General features: G+C 42.1%; 1 protein-coding gene across 8 annotated transcripts in view; it reads left to right on the top strand.

Annotated features, from left to right (window-relative positions):
* Window positions 1–20573, top strand: part of CCDC88A (coiled-coil domain containing 88A) — a 265646-nt gene that overhangs the window by 237955 nt on the left and 7118 nt on the right. For 4 of the 8 annotated variants that reach the window (XM_073628601.1, XM_073628599.1, XM_073628600.1 and 1 more), the window contains 2 exons: window positions 884–1152; window positions 5035–6259. In XM_073628601.1, coding sequence (XP_073484702.1) covers window positions 884–1152; window positions 5035–5880 — 1115 coding nt within the window. In that variant the 3' untranslated portion in view covers window positions 5881–6259. Of the gene's footprint in view, window positions 1–883; window positions 1153–5034; window positions 6261–15456; window positions 15555–20573 lie in introns of those variants that run through there. The other 4 variants (XM_073628602.1, XM_073628603.1, XM_073628598.1 and 1 more) reach the window with 4 other exon arrangements.

The raw sequence follows: 20573 nt of genomic DNA, 5'->3' as shown, positions 1-20573 counted from the left end.
GTTGGTCTTGGCCCCTTAGTTCCAGTGAAGGGAACTCTTAAGGCGTTGGCATACCAAGACATTTTGGACAAGTTCATACCCCCAACATTGTGGGAACAGTTTGGGGATGGCTTCTTCCTGTTCCAACATGACTGTGCACCAGTGCACAAAGCAAGGTCCATAAAGACATGGATGAGCAAATTTTGGATGGAGGAACTTGACTGGCCTTCAGAGTCCTGACCTCAACCCATAAGAACACCTTTTGGGATAAATTATAGCGGAGACTGCGAGACAGGCCTTCTCGTCCTACATCAGTGCCTGACCTCACAAATGTGCTACTGTAAGAATTGTCAAACATTCCCATAGACACACTCCTAAACCTTGTGGACAGCCTTCCCAGAAGAGTTGAAGCTGGTATAGCTGCAAAGGATGGGCCAACTCAATATTGAACCCTACGGACTAAGACTGGGATGCCAATAAAGTTCATATGTGTGTAAAGGCAGGTGTCCCAGTACTTTTGACAATATAGTGTAAATAGCCCTGCCCCACTACAATGGACAGGCATTTTGAAGTTTTATTTATCTTGCTGCTTTCTTCATTGCAAATAATTGCAAGCACCAAAAAAATGTTCTAGAGATTACTGCAATACCCTTGCAATAGCCACTGTAGAGGGAAGAGTTGGGGGGGGGGGGGGTGTGGAGATCTCTAGGGTCCTCAGATGGTGTAAGAAACCTGCAAGTGATGCAGCCAGTTGGTATCTATCCACAACTGACCCAATGCCTACCTCCAATTTTTGAAATTGTTATTCTCCTGACTGAATAAACACATTTTTGTACTCCATTTATATCAGTGTAACCATTTTCTCAATACTCTGCCTTCATGTCTGCTTATTGGTCCACCGCAGGTACCACTCAGAGTAGGTCCCAGAGCCACAGCAGTGGAGATTTTGGTTTGCACCATGACAATGAAGTGTGGTCTGGCAGCAATAGTCCAGTCCAGTATTTTGGTCAGCGCTTGAAAAAGTCTGCCGCATCCAGCCCCATGCTTAGACTCCAGTCATGTGATGGAGCGGAATGCCTTGCCCAGACAAAGAAGAGGCTGGGGTCACCCGGAAGTGAGATGGTCTCCCTCAAGCAATTCTTAGAGGAAAGCAGCAAGCTCACTGTAAGCCAGGTGAGTTTAAGAGCTTGTCCTCTGTTGTATCTAGTAGTAGACAGTCACATTTAACTAGACTTGTTCTGTAATGTTGAAGGCATTTCAACGCATATCCAAGCCACTTCAGTTTTAATGAGTGTCAGGAATATACCCCAACATTTATATCAATGCAGGTAGCACCAACTCATTTATTTATTTTTTTCACTAAAACGTTGAGGAAAAAAGTGCAACTAACAGAGCATGTAATCAGTTACAAAAATACCAATACCCCTTTGTGTGGGTGAAACAACATAGCACGAGATCAGTTACAAAGGTAATACCACCCTGTCGGGCAAGTAAAGCAAACATTCCAAAAGAACAGTAGGAAACCAAGTCTTATGAGAACATGTATCATAAGCCTAACAGGGACAACAAAATATGTCCTCACAGATAACATACCACAAGGCTGGTCCAACATTAACGGCAAATATACCAAAGGCACGTGTAGACCTGTCAACCCTGGACCTTGAAGTGTCACATTCCCCATCCCCTGGGGATTAAAATGGGTGCCTGACAGGGCCTAGAAGCCTGTATGCATGGGGTAGCTTGGGGCAAGGTAGGATATCAGAAGGCAAAAAAAAAGGGAATGGGCCTATTACAGGAGCGACAAGGCTGTGTGTGCCAGTAAATAGCGGTAGAGAAGAACACAAGAGGGGCTGTAGGAATAAAAAGTAGGGGTGCGAAGGGGGAAAGGGGGGGGCAGAGGGAGAGAGAGAAGAAGCAAAAGGGAGAAAGGGGGGTGTGGTTAGGGAGGGGAAAAAAGGGGGGATATCTTTCCCTCTGGCCCCAACCAGAGCGATAGAATCCCACAGACCCACCCATGCTGTTTAAAGAAGGTAGTGAAAGAGGCGAGGCGAAAGATCTGGTCAAGCATACAAGCGAGCTCCGCCATACTGTTATAGAGATGTCAGAAGTTGCTAATATTATCAGCTTAGGTAGGTCGATCCAACATCTTAATCCAAGAACAGGATGGAAGGTGTAAAAATTGTGAAACCATCCTATTCTAGTTACATAACCCCATCCTTTGTGTCAGGAAGACTTCATGTTTGTCGATTCTACAATATATATGACTAAAAGTGTGAATTGTTTTCAAACTGTCGGGATAGAGATGGTAAAATGGCATTATCTGTGAATGACAGATAGGGGTTGATTTACTAAAAATGGAGAGTCCAAAATCTAAACAAATTAATGGGGTGGGCAACTACGTGGCAAATGAGGTTTAATATTGAAAAATGTAAAATAATGCATTTGGGTGGCAAAAATATGAATGCAATCTATACACTGGGGGGAGAACCTCTGGGGGAATCTAGGATGGAAAAGGACCTGGGGGTCCTAGTAGATGATAGGCTCAGTAATTGCTTACATTGCCAAGCTGCTGCACGCAAAGCCAACAGCATATTGGCATGCATTAAAAAGTGGATTAACTCACTCAAGAGATAAAACAATAATTCTCCCACTCTACAAGACTCTGGTCTGGCTGCTGCAGCGCCAGCGGGGCTATGCGGGCGGTTTTAACCCTTTTTCGGCCGCTAGCGCAGATTAAACAACGGTAAAGCGGGGCTAAAAATAGCCCCGCTTTACCGCCGATGTTTGCCCCAGTCTGAAAGTAGCCTTATGCCGTGTACACATGGGAAGACTTTTTGATGGACTTTTCGAATGAACGGACTTGCCTACACACGATCAACCAAAGTCTGACGGATTCGTACATGCTGACGTATGACCGGACTAAAATAAGGAAGTTCATAGCCAGTAGCAAATAGCTGCCCTAGCGTCGGTTTTTGTCTGTCGGACTAGCATACAGACGAGCGGACTTTTGGAAAGATTTAAAACATGTTTTATTTCTAGGTCCGTTGGACTTTTGGGGAAAAAAAGTCCGCTGGAGCCCACACATGGTCGAATTGTCCGACGGAGTCCGGTCCGCCGGACCTAGTCCGTCGAAAAGTCCGCTCGTGTGTATGCGGCATTATTGTCTTTTTGGGGGTTTTTTTTCAAAATTTTCGGGGTTTTTTTTGTTTATAGCACAAAGAATAAAAACCGCAGAGGTGATCAAATACCACCAAAAGAAAACTCTATTTGTGGGGAAAAAAAGGACATCAATTTTTTTTTGGGTACAACGTCACACGAGTGCAATTGTCAGTTAAAGTAACGCAGTGCCGTATTGCAAAAAATGGCCCAGTCATTAAGGGGGTAAATCTTCCGGGGCTAAAGTGGTTAAAATACTTGCCTAAAGCCCCGCTTTGCAAACACATTTAGGCGTGTAAAGCTTTTGGGCGGTCATTCCATTGGCTATTACTTTATTCTGACCATTGAAATGAATGAACACTGCTAGCATTGGGCAACTACTGTATATGGCAATAGTGGGGGCTGCATGTTTTTAGATGTTTAACGTCATTTTTTTTTTTTTTTTTTTTTACAAAACAAAATTGCATTCCAGATGTTGAAGAATGAGGTTAGGGAAGAGAAAGGAGTAAAACATATGGAAATTGGAGGCTGCGCTAGATTATAATAATCATTTGTGACTGCACAGCAATACATATAATGCTTATATGGCCATCTGGGCATCAAAACTACTGGTTTATAGCACACATACAATCCTTATCTGGAGAATAACTGTTTATTCATGGAAGTTAATTTTGAACATTAAAGAGTGTTTTTGTAAGGCTAAACTTTAAAGGCACCTCTAGATTTTTTTTTTTTGTTTTTTTTGTTTTGGATAGAGTAGAGATCCATTTGTCTGCAGACCCACTTTAGGCATTGCCCCATCTATACACTTGCACCAATGCAGTCTGTTTTTTTTATACTGTATGTAGCATGAACCAGCTTGCAAAACAACAGGTTTAAAGCAGTTGTAAACTTTTTTTTTTTTTTTTTAACGTTACACTTACCTGCACAGAGTTTTGCACAGAGCGGCCCCCGAACTTCCTCTTCTGTCATCCCCTGCCGGTGTGAATGGCTCCACCTCTCCGTGTACCACATGCTTCCGAGCTGGGCTGTGCGCATCTATAGACGCACACAGTGCGGCCCTCCTCACTGGATTTGATTGACAGCAGCGGGAGCCAATGGCTCCCGCTGCTATCAATCTGCCCTGTGAGACCAGGGAAAAAGAGCAGTGCTGCTGCAGACAAGCATAGCACTGGATCAATACAGGACTCTGGTAAGTATTTATGGATGGGGGAGAGAGGAACCGCAGCTGAAAGTTTTTTTTTACCTTAGTGTTACTAAACCCTGTAATATGAAAACTCCTCCTACAAGCTTTAACCAGACGCTGATAGAAGTCACAAGACTGCTATATACTGCTGATGAGAAAAGGTCTTTAGCAGTTTATATTTACGGAAACTATTGCATTTCCATGTTCTGTGTACTGTGGGAGACCAGATATATTGACTGAAGGGTCCTGGGTTTAGTAACACTTTAATGCATAGAATGCATTAAGGTAAAAACCCTTTTGACTTAAGAACCACGTCTTACATCTAAATTTTTTTTTTTTTTACCTTAATATATTCTATGCATTACGGTAAAAAATGCCCCTCTACCTGTCCTACCTCGTCCGTATGGATATACACAGCCCAGCTTGGGTGTGCGCCCCCACAGGTGCACTCGGCTTGTTACAGAAGGCTCCCGGAGGAGGTAGAAGCTGACAGGGCTGGTGGGGGACTGCCAGAAGAGGAGGAAATCTTTGCAAAGAGCCGATAGGTATTAAAACTTTTTTTATTTTAATTAAAAATCGAGCCTTTACTATCACTTTTAAGTGTCATTTTAGACTTTATTTAAAGTTTCTATTTTAGTGTCTTCTGTACCGGCCTATCGATCATATTAAAATAGGCAAACACCTGTTACTTCCAATGTTTTCTATTTTCCTAGATTCGGTCTGGAAGCCAGGAAAACCTTCTAGACGAGGTCATGAAAAGCTTGTCTGGCTCCGCTGAATTTTCAGGATTACAGTCTCCGTCACAGCTGTCTCCTGGCCTAGCAGTGGGTGACAAAAAGACTGGGAAAGCAGAGCAGTGTATTCGACCCAACACTTGGAAAAAAGAGGAGAATATGCGATTCACATTCCCTGTAGAGACAGTCACGCAATCTGTAGATGGAGACGCTGCTCTAAGTCCAGGGATGGCGTGTACACAACGACAAACCGCTAAAGAGCCCAGCCAATACGCCACCTTACCTCGTGCTAGCAGTGTGATCTCCACTGCCGAGGGGACCACACGTAGGACCAGTATTCATGATTTTTTATCCAAAGACAATAGGTCACCTGTATCAGTTGATCCATCACCGACAAGGGAAGATGCTCCATCTTTATCGAGTGAGTACAGTAGAGTCAAGCCGTTGCCTAACATTCTCCCCAGCGTTCCCCTTCCGTGTATGGTTAGCAATGATCCTCAACATTGTTCAGGTTGCGATGTAGTTTGCCATAGAAAAAGCGGCATATCAGAAGGGACCAATATCATATCCTACTCTTCACCGTGCATGTCTTGCCCTTACCTCTCACTCAACCCGAATTTGGTGAGTAGCATCAGTGGACCACCTGGAGATAGACAGTTTAGTGTCCCATCTACTCAACAGCAAGATTGTCCAAAGTCCAGTAATCATGTACTGCAAACAAGTGAATGTTCTGACCCCCAATGTCTACATAGTAGTGAAGCTGAGTCTACCTTACTAGTGTCAGAAGATAATCAAAGTATTTGGTATGAATATGGTTGTGTTTGATTTTAGAAAAACGGGGAACAGCTCTTGTTGTCCAGAGTATCCTATTCCTATGACGAAATGATTTGTCTGGGTGTTTGGGCAACAAATCTTTCTTCTTTTAGACACTTTGAGCCTTAAGACCAGTTGTTGCAAGACAATGGAGTAATACTCCGATATTGTAAGAAGGTGGTTGTAGGATTCAGGCATTTTTTTACAGCCACTGCATGAAACACCTCTCCCTTTGTCCGTTCATTGAGCATGCCTTGCCCAACTGTCCTCTGTGTGATAACATGTGGCAGAAAAAGTGATACTCAACCTAAAACTGTCAGATTATGGGACATTATTTTTTTCTTATTATTAATACGTACTCTTGCCCAATGCCTTGCAGATGCATGCATTTAATGTGCTGGAATAAAATGTACATTGCAGAGTCAATAAAAGTAGCACACTCAGGTAGGCAAGAAGAGGGGAACTTTGCCTGCCATAGGTTCATAAACCTTCTAGAAAGAATTTTCAGCTTCATGAACATGTCATAGGTAAAAGTCAGTTCCATAACACTCCAGTTCCCATAGGATGCTGACTGCCAAGATTTTGTTGGATCTCACTACATGCCTGCCCCCCCCCCCCCCCCCCCCCCCATTGATTGGCCACCAAGAGGGGTAGTTTACATCTCACCAGTCAAGCCCTACATCACACCAAGTGCCATGGTACTGACTTTTACCTTTGACATGGTCAGGATTCTGAAGAGTCTTTCTAGAAAGATTATGAACCTAAGGTGGGCATAGTTCCTCTTCTTGTCCACCTGAGTGCGCTACTTTTTTTGACTATGCAGTTTACCATAAGGCTCTACTGGCTAGGTTAGCAGCACCGGTGTTTTGGACAACCATCCACTCTAGCAGGGGTGTTTTTTCAGCGCTGGGACATTCAGTGTAATAAAACATACAGTAACCCCTACAGACACATGATCCTGCTTCCCATCCAAATATTCTTTAGTTTTACTGGTGTTTGACAATTGTACCACGTGGGACAAGCACCACTGTTCACAATTCATAAATTTATTTTGCATGACACATATACCATCCACCTATACTATGGCAAACAGGATGTAATATATTGCCTCTTACTAGTCCTTAGATTTGGTGGCTGCATGAATTTTCTTTTTAAAGGACTTGTCTGTTGAGTTGCGTTTTTCTGAGCACCACTGCATATGTATGGTGTGAACATGGCCCTCAGGCTTTTTTTGCTTTATTTTCACCTGGTTCCCAAGGATAATGCACCTCCTTTTTCTGGATGGCCATGCTTGGTCACTCCACTGTATCTATGGAGGAGGCCGTGGTTGTCACCTGAATTGGATTTTAAATGCCTTCCTCACCATCTCCATAAGGATGGGAGACTTGTAGTCTTCAGAAGAAAGATAACATTATTTGAGCTTTCAGTTCAGCTAACAGGAATTGACAGGGCCCTTCCACATGGGAGATCCGATTAGGTCCACCTGTCAGTTTTTCAGGCAGACTTGATCGGATGGTCCATGCATTTTTAACAGACTTTACACCCGGCTACCTCCGGGTCCGATAAGGCCCGCTAAAAAAAGTGGCATCCTCTTCCATTTGGAAGGACCAGATTGGAAGCTACTGAGAGTAAATGGACAGCGGAGCAGAGCGGGGTCTGTCCGTGTCCGCTCTGCATAAACAGAGTGGATACAGACCTGTCATCTGCCCACTCTGCTCCGATCAGCAGGGGATATGTGAGCGGAACCCCTGCTGATAGAAGCGGAATCTGCCCTGTGTGAAAGGGCCCTAACACTGCACTTTTTGGCAACATCAGCTGGTATTTTTCTTAAAACGCTGAAAATGTTCTGAGTTTGACTAATAAAAACTAAGGCAGCTACCACATATAAGGACTGGCAAGTTGAAATATACTACTATTTTGTTGAAGGGTTTAGATGTGCCACCTGTTCTAGGTGTCAGGGTGCTGGACTCTTTAGCATGGTCTACACAAGTTGCTGGCCACTTCTAAATAGGACTGCTGCTGCCTGCAAATCATCTGACAATTACAGAATAAGAGAACTCTACCAAGAGATCTATGTAGGCTGGCAGTATTGACTGGTAAGCTGATCATCTGGCTTCCAACAGCTCCTGAGTCACAAACATGGAAAAATGCAGACTCGCTTCACTAGCTACATACATGTTCTGGGTCATCGCCAGCACCATATTTATTACTACAGGTTTAATAAAAGCATATTTCTCTAGTGAAGGGCACCAAAAGGAGCAAAATGTAAAATCCGGGCTTGCAGGGTGCCCCTCATAGTATACCCTCAGTGATTTACATATTTTATTTTAGAAAGATCCTATTTGCTCCAGCCACTCTTAATGGAGACCTTGCCCAATTGGATTGTCCCAGAAAATATTAACGTAGCTACATCACAGTACAAACTGACGAGGTTATATTACTGATGGTAGAAAAAAAAAAGCATAACTAGAAAAGTGCTGAAAAAAGTGGTTCCTGAGCTTAGTGTTAGATTTTTTCCTCAAGGCTGAACCTCGGGTCAGCAGATTACAGCCTATTAAATTCACCAAATTCATTACAATCTGATTATATCACTTCCTTTAACTCTACCAACAAGTATGTAGTACAAAGGGGTCTGCTTGACTGGATAGTTTAGGGGGAGGTCCTTTTATTACATAATGGGGTTGATTTACTAAAAGTTGAGGGTGCAACATTCTAAGTTGGTGAGTTCTGCATAGAAACCAATCAGCTTCCAGCTTAATTGAACAAGCTGAAGTTTAAAAACCGATTGGATACCATGCACAGCTGCACCAGATTTTGCACTCTCCAGTTTTAGTAAATCAACCCCAGTGTTGGTAGTGTGAAAGTTTAATTTAAAATTGCATGGCCAGATTGTATTGTGCATGGTGAGTGTCGGTGAGGCATTGCATACTAGCTCAATCCACAAATCGCTAATGCCCGTAGCCTGTAGTGCACTAGAATAGGGGTTTGGGTTTTAATATGTTCAAATGAATTCTAAGATATTTTAAATGAGTAATAAGAACTAACATGTGTTTTGTAAATGGGGTGCAACAAAGATGCCAACAAAATAGTGTTTTTCATTAAAATTTTGTATACATGTCAATATATTGGGCCATCAAATTGTAAATGAGAATGCTGGTAAGCAACGAAACCCCCACAAACAATACATTATTAATAAACTGCTTTTTTTTTTTTTTTTTAATGGAGTTATTTTATTTTAGCGTTCTGATGTTAATGTTGAGTACCACTGTTCTGTCAATGTGCGTGTTTTCTCATGAATGTGTATGTGCATGTTAGAGGTGTTGCATGCACTAGCAGAAACCAGAGTAGATCCAGACTGGGAGACCGGCAGAAATAAACACTTATCAAGCTGCTGTAAAAAATATTTTGTTATTTAAAAAAAAAAAAAAAGTTGTGTTCAATTTATATTTTCATGCTTCGATCAGTGGTGCTGTTTTAATCCCCTTCATGGAAAACAGCTTCAACAGTGCTACTAAATTTTTGGGGTCAAGAACAATAAAATATTTTAAGAAAATGTATACTTTTGTATGTAATTTTTATAAATTTTACAAAATTATGCATTACAAAAAAAAAAATGGCTCTTAATATGAGAAATAATGTAACCCTTCTGTTAGGGTTATTAGAATTCAACAAAATACAACTACACAAGGCCACAGGCCCCATCCATTAATCAAGGTCACTGAACTCCAAGGTGAATCTTTAATTTATAGGTGAGGATATATTATTTCATATGATACGCTGATAGATGCAGACCGTGAAAGAAATAGATCATTGACCTTCAAATGTCTGCTGGATTTATGTGTGCAAAGGTTTTTGGGTTGGCTGGCGGGGCTAAATAATAAAAAAAAAGTTTATTGATAGTGTTCAGACTTTCTAATTTGTTAATACAGAAATATAGGACTACAACAATAGGGTGTAATATAAAAATAACCCTCATTGATATCTGAGCACCAATATTTTTTTCCATTAGTAGGAACTAAAGCCAGAACTTTTATTTTTCGTTATGGATAGAGTAGGAGGAGGGTTATAACATTTTTTTTGTTTTTTTTTTGCTATCTGTGTCCCATTGGGGAGATTTACCTTCACTTCCTGTCCCATAGCTACAACAGGAAATTGCCTCCAAAGTGAGAGTATATCCCCTATTTAGACAGCTGTTGCCAAAACTGGTGTCCCCATTGCAAGATCTCCCCGCGTTCCTGTTCTGTTGACAAAAAATTGGTATTTTCTTTTGCTTTCACTCTTGGTGAATAACGGTCACCAAGACAGGTAGGGGGGGGAAATCTCTCGAACAGAAACACAGACAGCAATAAAAACCTGACAGTTCTAGTCTCACTACGCTGTATTCGAAACCAGAAAAAAATTGGCTGCATTAGCATTTTGAGAGGTCAGTCCACCCAAAGGAGATTCATTTTAGATAGTATATGGTTTCTTGTAGGTCTTGGATACTCCAACAACGAAGTGACACAACTCCCAACGCTGTCCTTGACACCTGGGATCTTTGATCTGTGTGATGCAATGGGGTTGATTTACTAAAGGCAAATAAGACTGTGCACTTTGGAAAGTGCAGTTGCTCCAGATCTTAGTAAACGAGGTAAAGCTTCACTTTGCAAATAATACCCAATCACATGCAAGGAAAATATAAAATTAAAAAAAACACATGATTGGATGATGGAAATTAGCAGAGCTTTTGCTCATTTACTAAGTTAATAAATAGAGCCTCATTCAAGGTCATATAGGGATAGGGGTGGGTACCATCATCCCTAATTATGGATATTGGAAAATGGGGAAGTGCTTGGAGCTGCTCCAAACATACTCTATAGCACTAAAGCATTGAGGACTATCTCGGTACCCAGAGATTGAACCAGAAAGAAAAATTTACGCAATCAGAAAATAGACAAAGTTAAAAACAGTTGGTACATAAATACATACACTGTGCACATAATACCGTGCACAGTAATGAAAACAAGTAGTGGACGCGTAGGTCCAGGTAAAAAAAAGGCTTGGATCTATATCCTGACAGAGTCCTCTACATGTTTTGTGGTTTCCAGCGCTTCTTCAGGAGGGGTCAGTCAAAAACATCTACAAGAGTGAATAAGGTTTCATGATTGAACAGTTATGCACATTTCTAAATTTGTGAGTTTGAAAATAACAAACTCATAAGTAACAATACATAGTAGATTAATCTTGGAAAAACTACAGAGTTATAAACAGCCTACCAAAGAAGGCCCTGGAGGCGCCACGCAGTACCGAAAGAAGCACCCAGTAAAGGGTAGTTCCCCCCGGGGTGGACACGGGAGACACTATGAGCAATAATAATGGAAGATAGTAAGGTGACAATGGGTCAGTGTAAAGAACTATGGACACAAACGCAAGTGGGAAAATACACAGGGAAGAGGTAGGGAAGGGAACAAGAAAAGGGAGGAGAGGGGGAGGAAAAGAGAGAAAGAAAGGAGGAAAAAAAAGCAGAACCAAGAAGTGGGGAGGGGGTGGGGAAAGAAAAAGACATAAGGAGATGGACTAAAGACCATAAGACAAACATCAAAGATATAACAGCCATGTCCAGTTGATTCATTTCTGGAGCAACTGCTCTTGTCTATTTACCTTTTGTAAATCAACCCCTATGTGTTAAGACTGTGATCTCTTCATAATGACTCATAATGACTCCAGCAGATATGCAGAGCCAGGTTCTCAAGAGATCTTACCACTGCAGTCCATAAATAATCCTTAAGCATCTACCTAAACTTATTTTAGTGGACTGACCATTTAAAGCAATCCTTTCCAAGCCATACATTTTGTAAACCTGCTTCAGGAATATAGGATTAGAGAAGTTGATGCCTTGCCTACCTCTTGCCTCACTGGTGGTTGATAAGTATTTTATCACAGGTATTTATATAGTACCAGCAGTTTACAATGTACTTCATAGTCGCATAAAGCCCTGCCCTCAAGGAGCTTACAATCTAAGGTCTCTGTCTCACATATACTGTAAATGCACATACTATGGCAGGTCTAGACAGGAGCCAATTAACCTACCAAGGGCTTGTTTCTCAGAGATTAGGTACAGGAACCCCCTTCAAGTCACCCCTTCCTCCAACCCCTGCCCACCCCCGAGCACGATCCTATGCAGCCAGCAACAATAGATTTCCCCACCCCAGATTTTGACCACCTCCTAACCTAAGATCCCCCCAGAAAAAATAGACCCCCACCAGCAAAAATAGACCTCCCCAAGAACAAATGATCCCCCCAATGACAATAGATCCCAAAGCAATCGGCATCAATAGACCCTCCAGCACTCCTTTCAGTACTGGAGGTGCCGGAACTGCGTTTCCCCGCGTTCCCACTAAAAAAAAATCCCTGAACCTACCAGCATGTCTTTGGAGTGTAGGAGGAAATCCATGCAAGAACAGAGCGAACATGTGAACTCCATGCAGGTAGTGTCCTAGTTGTTAATCAGACTGAAGACCCTAATGTTGGAAGGCAGGAGTGCAAAACACTACACCCCATTTAGGAACCGATAGGTGTTCTACTGCAGGTAGGTATTTGGGATCCCTGGTTTCATGGGTATCAGGGCTCTGAAGAAGGAGATTCACACAGGTGCCTGCTCTACATTGCTTTTGCAGGTTACAATGTTATTGTTTGGAAATGATTACTGAAGTTGTTATATATATATATATATATATATATATATATATATATATATATATATATATATATATATATATATATTGTGCAAAAAAAAAACAGTGGAGCAGTTTTCACAGAACCTGGGAGAGCAATTTAGAGGATTGCATCCCAACAATCAATTTACTGAGCAGTTGAAAATTTATAAAAGCATTTAAATCTGGGCACATACCTTATAATCTGCTTGTACAAACTCTTTATTCACCGACAACTATGTGTAGTGTGAAGACCTACCTGATTGGATGGAAATTGAATGGCTCATTTGGGTAGGCCCTGCCAATGCATAGTTGTTGCTAAATATAAAAGAGGTTGTAAAATCGAATGGTAATGTATGGCCAGCTTCCAATTGTGGTTACAATAAACTAAAATCTGATTGGTTGCTGTGGATTTCTGCATTACTACTACCATTTTTGCTGTCTTATTTAATAAGTCCAAGTGTGTGTTCTGTGAGAACACAGGGTTATGGTTTATGAAAATGTGAACAACAATGTTTTTATTTTAAAGATGAGGGCAACTAAACACAGAATCTGCCCATTGTGGACAGTGCCTTCCTTTTCCCCAGTTTTTATAAAACAGATCCGTAATGCAAAAAGCAGTCGTGCAGTTACCCATATCAACCAATCGTGGCTCAGATTTCACCAACACACGAGTAACTGCACATTATGACTCTACACATTATGTTAGATATGTATGCACACTCTGCTTTGTATAATATCAGTTTTGTTGGGTAGATATGTGATTCCATGTACCATTGCCTGTTGAAATGTGTAAACCAATCATACATGTCCTGCAGCTTGCCAAACCCATACTAACTTTGGCTGCTATATAAATGCATGCTGAACCAAAAGTACCTCCCATGTCATATCGGGGGAGGAGCATGCATGATATTATTTATTGTAACCCCCTACATAAACATTGTTCATTGCTTTCAAAATGCAGTTGCCCCAGAAGTCAAAGCTAGAGATTCTATTTGCTTTTTGATTAGTCATGAAGGTGAGGCTCACCACCTGCTGAGGTGTTGTGTCTTAGTGGGCCTTGCTAGCTAGGGATTGATGGGCTTTGTAGATCACCATTGACTGATGGAGTGCAGATGACTCATGGTAGACATCCTTGGCACGACTTGAAACTATAAATCCCATCATGCTTCTGCTTTTGATAGTTGCGTGTGGCTGGCATTGCCTCATGGGATGTATAGCTTCACCACTGCTGGGGTTCTAAGATTGCCTACCCCTGATCTAGATTGTAATGATGACATTAGTAACCTTTCCCACTGCAAGCATGGCCCCATTATTAAGGGTTTGAGGGAAAGTCTTCTCAGATGGCTTGTGTTGCCTAGGAACCAGTCAAATTATTCCTTCCGGTGTTTTCTGCACAAGGAGAAACTGGTTGCTGTGCCACATCAGACTATCTACGACAAATCTTCTCTCAGATACTTATATATACACAGCCCATGAAATGATGGCAGCCCTTTTGAATGTTTAAGCTTTGGTCAGTCAATTTACTGGTTAGAAATTATTTTTCTGAGGCAAGATCTGAGGAGGACATGTCTCACTGACATCACTGGTTCCAGTAAATTGACATTTGACATTATTATAAATGTTACCTCAGTTCCCCAAAGAGCTGGTCTTATCATGTAATGTTATTGTAACCAGTCCAATGGAAATGTGTCACGTTCCATATAATTTTATGGTTAATCCGCTAGTGGGAAGGCCATACCAGAAATGTGGTGTCACCATTCCCTATTAGAGAATACACTACAGGCGGGGAAGCAGAGTCCCAATTGTCATAGTAAAACCAAGATGGGGGCTGTTCTGGTCACAGACAACAGTAAAGTCCATGTGGGGAATAAAACCACCCCCTCACTATGCCAACACTTAAAGAGAACCTGTACCCAGACTATGTACACTGAAGTGTTTGCATATTCCGAACAAGCAGATTAAGCACTTCATTCAACCTCTACAGATGTAGGCATTGTGGAGAAATTTATCCCATTCACATTTAAGTGTAAATGTTTTCAGGTGTTTTTTTTAAGATTTTTTTGCTTGTGAACACTTGTTTTTAAGGGTTTTGTTGTGTTTTCAAGCTTCAGGGTTTTTAGTTTTGGCCTGTGGAAAGCAGTATCATCTGTGACATCATGTCGTCATCCTTGTTTCTGCTTCGTGTTTTTTCTGTGTGGTGTCTTGTGCTGTCATAGCTCTTGAGCCATGTTTGGTATGCCATTATCTTTCCAGGCCCTCTGCCTCTTGCCACAGTTCTAATTGAAGTTTGCTGGGCCGAAATGCTTGATTCTGCCCAAAAAACAAGCTTATGTACTTTTTCACATCAGAAGACTCAAGTGAGTGCCAATGAATATAATAAACAGATAGAGAGGTCAGGGATGGCTTTATTGTCCATAGTCTGGGCACAGGTGCATTTTAAAAATGGTTTAAATTCGGCATTAACATCTGATATTTCATGCATATTGGAAAGATTAGAGAAGTCATTTTTTACATATAACATAACATATAACTGATAACATGTAACTAGTAAACATTGTCATGTATGTGCATGGAATTCCAGTTGTTACTGCCATTAGAGAAAAATAAGGGGGCCGCCATTGCTGACTTCTCATGCTAGTTCACTGGCTGTTATGTTAACTCAGTCTTCAGTACTTTCAGTACAGTCTCTAATCCAGAAGAGCAAAAGGGTCAGCATGAAAGCCAAGCGACTAGCACCTTCAGAATTACAGGAATTAGGAATGGCAGCCTCCATGTTTCTGCATGTCTGATTTGACACCATTATCTACCAGTCTGAATGAACCCTTCATCTCTTATTGCAAGCTTCTGTGCCTTTGGCGACTTTCAAAGTACTAAACCAGCTTTTCTCCTGCAGATGTGGAGGCCACACCAGAGATCAGGCTCTCAAAAAGCAGGTCTAGGGAGCAGCAAATCCCTTAATTTAGTGACCCTGTTCAAGTGATATCCCAAGTGGTGAGTTCCTGCCCGCGTTGTAAATGAGGCTCTCTTATCCCCATTTACAAATGGCTTTCAACCAACCATGAGATGCGGCTTACTGCTTTACATTTCATCATTTTGCATGCTTTACTCTCCATTTCCTTACTGCAAATCTGATGTGCGCAAACCAGCTGGACAGAGAAGACTATGTGCAGTACTTGTGTAGATGTGATTGGTGAGGGAGCCTAGCCAACAAAATAACATAGTTCGCTACTGAAAATGGAAGGTTAAAAAAATTAATTCCACCTTTCTGGCAAATGCGATGTTGTGAGGAAGGACTCATCAGATTTGTAAATAGTATTTATTATTGATTTTATTCTGCTTTCCTCTTTAATTTTGTTAAATATCAATCATTTCGGCCAATCTATGTTAATAGACTGATTTATGTTGTTAAAGCAACTTACTAGGAATATAGTTTTGCATACAGTGTTAAGTTGTCCTACTTCAACCCCAACAGGGATATTTTCCCTTACTGTCCCTGAGACACCCAAAAAAAATGGGGGGGCAGCTGGCATCACCGGGACAGACAGGCACCAACCGCTATAAAGACTATTGTCAAAGGTTCCAACCCTTCCCAACTGGAGAGCAGTGATGAGCTTGGGCATGTTTGGGCTAGGATCCAAACCCACGTATGCAGGCCTACCAGGAAGGTGTCGTCTGTACAGGCCAATCATCTGTATAAATGCCCCTTGTATGTGTGCAACTGCTGAATGTGAATTCTTCCAGCTGCAGATGATTGGCTTGTCCAGGTGACCGCTTCCTAGTGGGCTTGCAGTAGTGGGTTTGGATTCCAGTCCAAACACACCCAAACACATCACTATTGGGGAGAGATTTACTGTAACTTCCCCTCCTGATAAGAAGTGAGAGGTAATCTCCACAACATGGGCAGCTAAAAAAAAAAAAAACCTGACAGATGTTCTAACCCTTCCCTGTGCTGTCCAAAAGAGAGCAAACAAAATTTGAATGGAGTTGGGCTTTAGGCTGGGTTCACACCATTGCCAATTGGATGCGGAATCCCCGCATCCCATTCGCAATAGCAGGAGATTTTGACCGGCTCTCTATGGAGCCAGTTCACATATCTCCACAGCGGGTCCAGTGCGGTTTTTTTGGTCTGTTTCAGGTCCAAATTCAGCCCAAAATCGGACCTGAGACAGTGAACCAGCATGCACCGGACCCCCGCTGTTAGCAGCTCATATGTGAACCGAGCCTTAAAGAAACCTGTGCAATTTGGAGTGGGAAAATACTGTCACATAACTGTAGGAACCATAAGGTGCCAATGCATACCTAAACTGTTTCAAATTGGCCCCAGCAGCATCCCAGGAACCCCCTGAATCTGTCGGTAGAGGATAGGTAGGGGCCCAATCCCACAATGCAATGCTCAATTCTGGTTTATTCTATCCATGGGCTGGAACATTGTCAGGGGTATCTTATGGCTGGTTGATGTGGTTTTTGACTTCTACTGGTACCTTATGGAGCGTCCAGATGTGTGACATTATTTTCCAATATACTTTTTCTCCAGCTATACTTTAAAGTAAACCTATACTGAAAAAATATGGAGGATGCCGTTACTAACTTCTCTTTCTGAGAATGCTGATTGCCTGGCTGACAAACTTCTCTTCTATCTTTAATAGTAGTTGAATCACTGTCCTGCAACGAGCCTGCAGTTCAGGAGTTTGGACTTCATTCTTGGTTTCCTTGTTTCTTGCTCGAATTATTAAAGCTGGAGACAGCTAGGCAGCCAACATTTTCCTAACAAGGTTAGCAATGGCTTTTCATCAATTGCTCATAGTACAGGTTGTCTTTCAAAAGTCCCATTCAAGCAAAATGTGGTTGACTCCCAAAGCAGCATGAGGTTGTGGGGAAGGCAAGTATAATCCAAATGGTGTTGGATCTTACTTAGGGTTGATGACCTAGGTGATTCCCCGATATTCCCCGATATGACAGTGTTTGGACCTGGTGAATAATTGCTAGGCCTGAGCACTGCTTCATAGGAGGAGGTCATATGTTCCCTCATACCTTGAAATGCCCTGTATTTTGCAGTGGCTTCAGTAAAGAAATGAAACAGCAGTGGTGTGTCTGGTGGAGTGAGTTAGGAAAGGGTCTTTAAAGAGACACTGTAACTATGCCTTGGTTAACCCTTGACATTTTCTCTTATACTTGCTTACCCCGCACTCTTATGCGACTTCGGGAGTCAACCCAATGTAAGCTTCTTGTTAGAAGGTGTCGGAGCTTACACAGAGTTGATGACATAGATGTCCCAGCATGACAGAGTTTGGGCCTGGTAATTGGCTGTAAGGCCCAAGCACTGCGCCATGGGAAGAGGTCACATGTTCTGTTCTAACTGGTAGTGTCGGGTATTTTATTGTGGCTCCAACGGGGTGGGTAATAAAGCAGCAATGGAATAAGTCTAAAAGTGGTCTTTAAAAAGAATCTAGCATTTATCCCTGGGTGACCCATGTCCCGAAATTAGTTTTACATGAGTTTTCATGTGACTGTGTTATACCTGGACAGGTTTGTAAAAAGCTGATTATTTGCTGCTCTCTCTTACAACATCTCAATACCAGAAAGGTGGTGGTATGATTATTGCATCTAGTTTATTGTACTAAGACTGTCACTGAAGGATATTCTGCTGCCCAGGGAAACCTCTTCTCTCAATGTTGTACACTCTTAGTATTCTGGGTTCTAGTATAGTATAAATGTGTCATCTTCTGCATAGATAGTGACTGACGAAAATCTATGCTGTGTGCCTTTTGCCTTTTCTGTGAATCCTTCATATCAATTTTGAGAAATCTAATATAGTATGCATCTCTATGTAACACCTTCCATTCAATAGTCGAAATCATATATGGGCAATACCAGAAATAGAAGTCCATTCTAACACATAAAGGCACCCCATGACGGATTTGTGTGCACCATAGTATCTTATGCAGTTATAAGTCTGCCCAGTTAAACTGGCCATGCACAGATTAGGTTTGATTATTGTTCGAATGTTCATACGCGATTCTGAAAATTATTTGTCAGAGCACTCAATAATACCATCATCGGGTCAACTAATTCATCTTAAAACCCTAGAAAAATTATCCAGACCTGCTGCTTGAAGGGATTCCCAGACATATTAAACAGATTTTTTTTATTGCTTAAGAATAGGAAATGATACAAAGCAACGTCTATTTCAATTCATAAGTATATTGCAAATTTAAGTATTTATATACTGTATACATTATATTTTCAGCAGCCAATGGGTTGTAGTGGATATAGTATATACAGTGCCTTGAAAAAGTATTCATACCCCTTGACATTTTCCACATTTTGTCATGTTACAACCAAAAACGTAAATGTATTTTATTGGGATTTTATATGATAGACCAACATATGGTGGCAGATAATTGTGAAATGATAAATGGTTTTCAAAATGTTTTTACAAATAAATATCAAAGTGTGGGGTGCATTTGTATTCAGCCCCCCAGAGTCAATACTTTATAGAACCACCTTTCACTGCAATTACAGCTGCAGCTCTTTTTGGTGATGTGTCTACCAGTTTTGTACATCTAGAGCAGTGGTTCTCAACCTGGGGGTCGGGACCCCCTCGGGGGGTCGAATGGCAATTTGCCAGGGGTCACCAAATCCTGGGCTGTTCCTGAAGCCCGCGCCACTCTCCCAGCCTTTTCGCGGCTGCCCAGCAGGGCTTTCTCTGGAGCCTGTGGCCGCCAGCTGGGCTGTTCCTGGAGCCCGCGGCCGCCCACTCAGCCTCTTTGCAGCCACCCATTCAGTTTGTGGCATGGGTGGGGGGCAGAGACTAGAGGTCAGCTGACTGGTGAGGAATGTGAAGTGTGAGGGGCTGGAGGAGACCCTATCGGCTGATTTCGGCATAGGTGTCACTGCTACGAGACACCACAGAGCTGGAGACACAGTGAAGCCGGAGACAAAGTGAGTAACACTACCTGTGATTAGAATTGCCATTAAAAGTCCCCACTACAGTTCTCAGATCAGTAGATGACCTTGATCAAGAGCAAGTTGGCTGATCAGAACTCCCCCCAGCACTGCCACTGATCCCACCCCCCACCAGAACTGCCACTCATCCCAACTTATCGCCAGCACTGCCACTCATCCCATTCACCCCAAGGAATAAAAATAGACAATACATGGAAGGGAGAGCCAAAGAGGGGGAGGAACAAAGAAAAAGGGAGAGAAAGAACAAGAAAGACAGCTAGAGAGAGGGATGGAGAAAAAAGACAAGAAATTAGGATAGAGAGATAAAAGGGAAATAAAGGAGAACAAAGAGAGAGAGTGGTACATCCTAAAATGTACCATAAGAGGTTTTAATACTGTACGAGTGGAAGGGACTCGGGGAGCACTAAATGTCCGTGGGTTAGGGGCGCAAATTACTTGTCTTGCCTTGGGTGCTGACAACCCACGCTACGAAAATAATTTTACTGTTAGGGGTCCCCACAACTTGGGAAATTTTATCAAGGGGTCACGGCATTAGAAAGGTTGAGAACCACTGATCTAGAGAGTGATATTTTTGCCCATTCTTCTTTGCAAAATAGCTCAAGCTCTGTCAGATTGGATGGAGAGCGTCTGTGAATCGTAATTTTCAAGTCCAAATTCTCATTTGGAGTTAGGTCTGGACTTTGACTGGGCCATTCTAACACATGAATATGCTTTGATCTAAACCATTCCATTGTAGCTCTGGTTGTATGTTTAGGGCCGTTGTCCTGCTGGAAGGTGAACCTCTGCCCCAGTTTCAAGTCTTTTGCAGACTCTAACAGGTTTTCTTCTAAGATTGCCCTTTATTTGGCTCCATCCATCTTCCCATCAACTCTGACCAGCTTCCCTGTCCCTGCTGAAGAAAAGCATCCCCACAACATGATGCTGCCACCACCATGTTTCACGCATGGTGTGTTCAGGGTTAGTTTTCCGCCACACATAGCGTTTTGTTTTTAGGCCAAAAAGTTAAATTTTGGTCTTATCTGACCAGAGCACCTTCTTCCACAT

The sequence above is a fragment of the Aquarana catesbeiana genome, linkage group LG04 (assembly GCF_042186555.1).
Source record: "Aquarana catesbeiana isolate 2022-GZ linkage group LG04, ASM4218655v1, whole genome shotgun sequence".
Taxonomy (NCBI): domain Eukaryota; kingdom Metazoa; phylum Chordata; class Amphibia; order Anura; family Ranidae; genus Aquarana; species Aquarana catesbeiana.
This window is presented reverse-complemented; position numbering and strand designations above follow the sequence as displayed.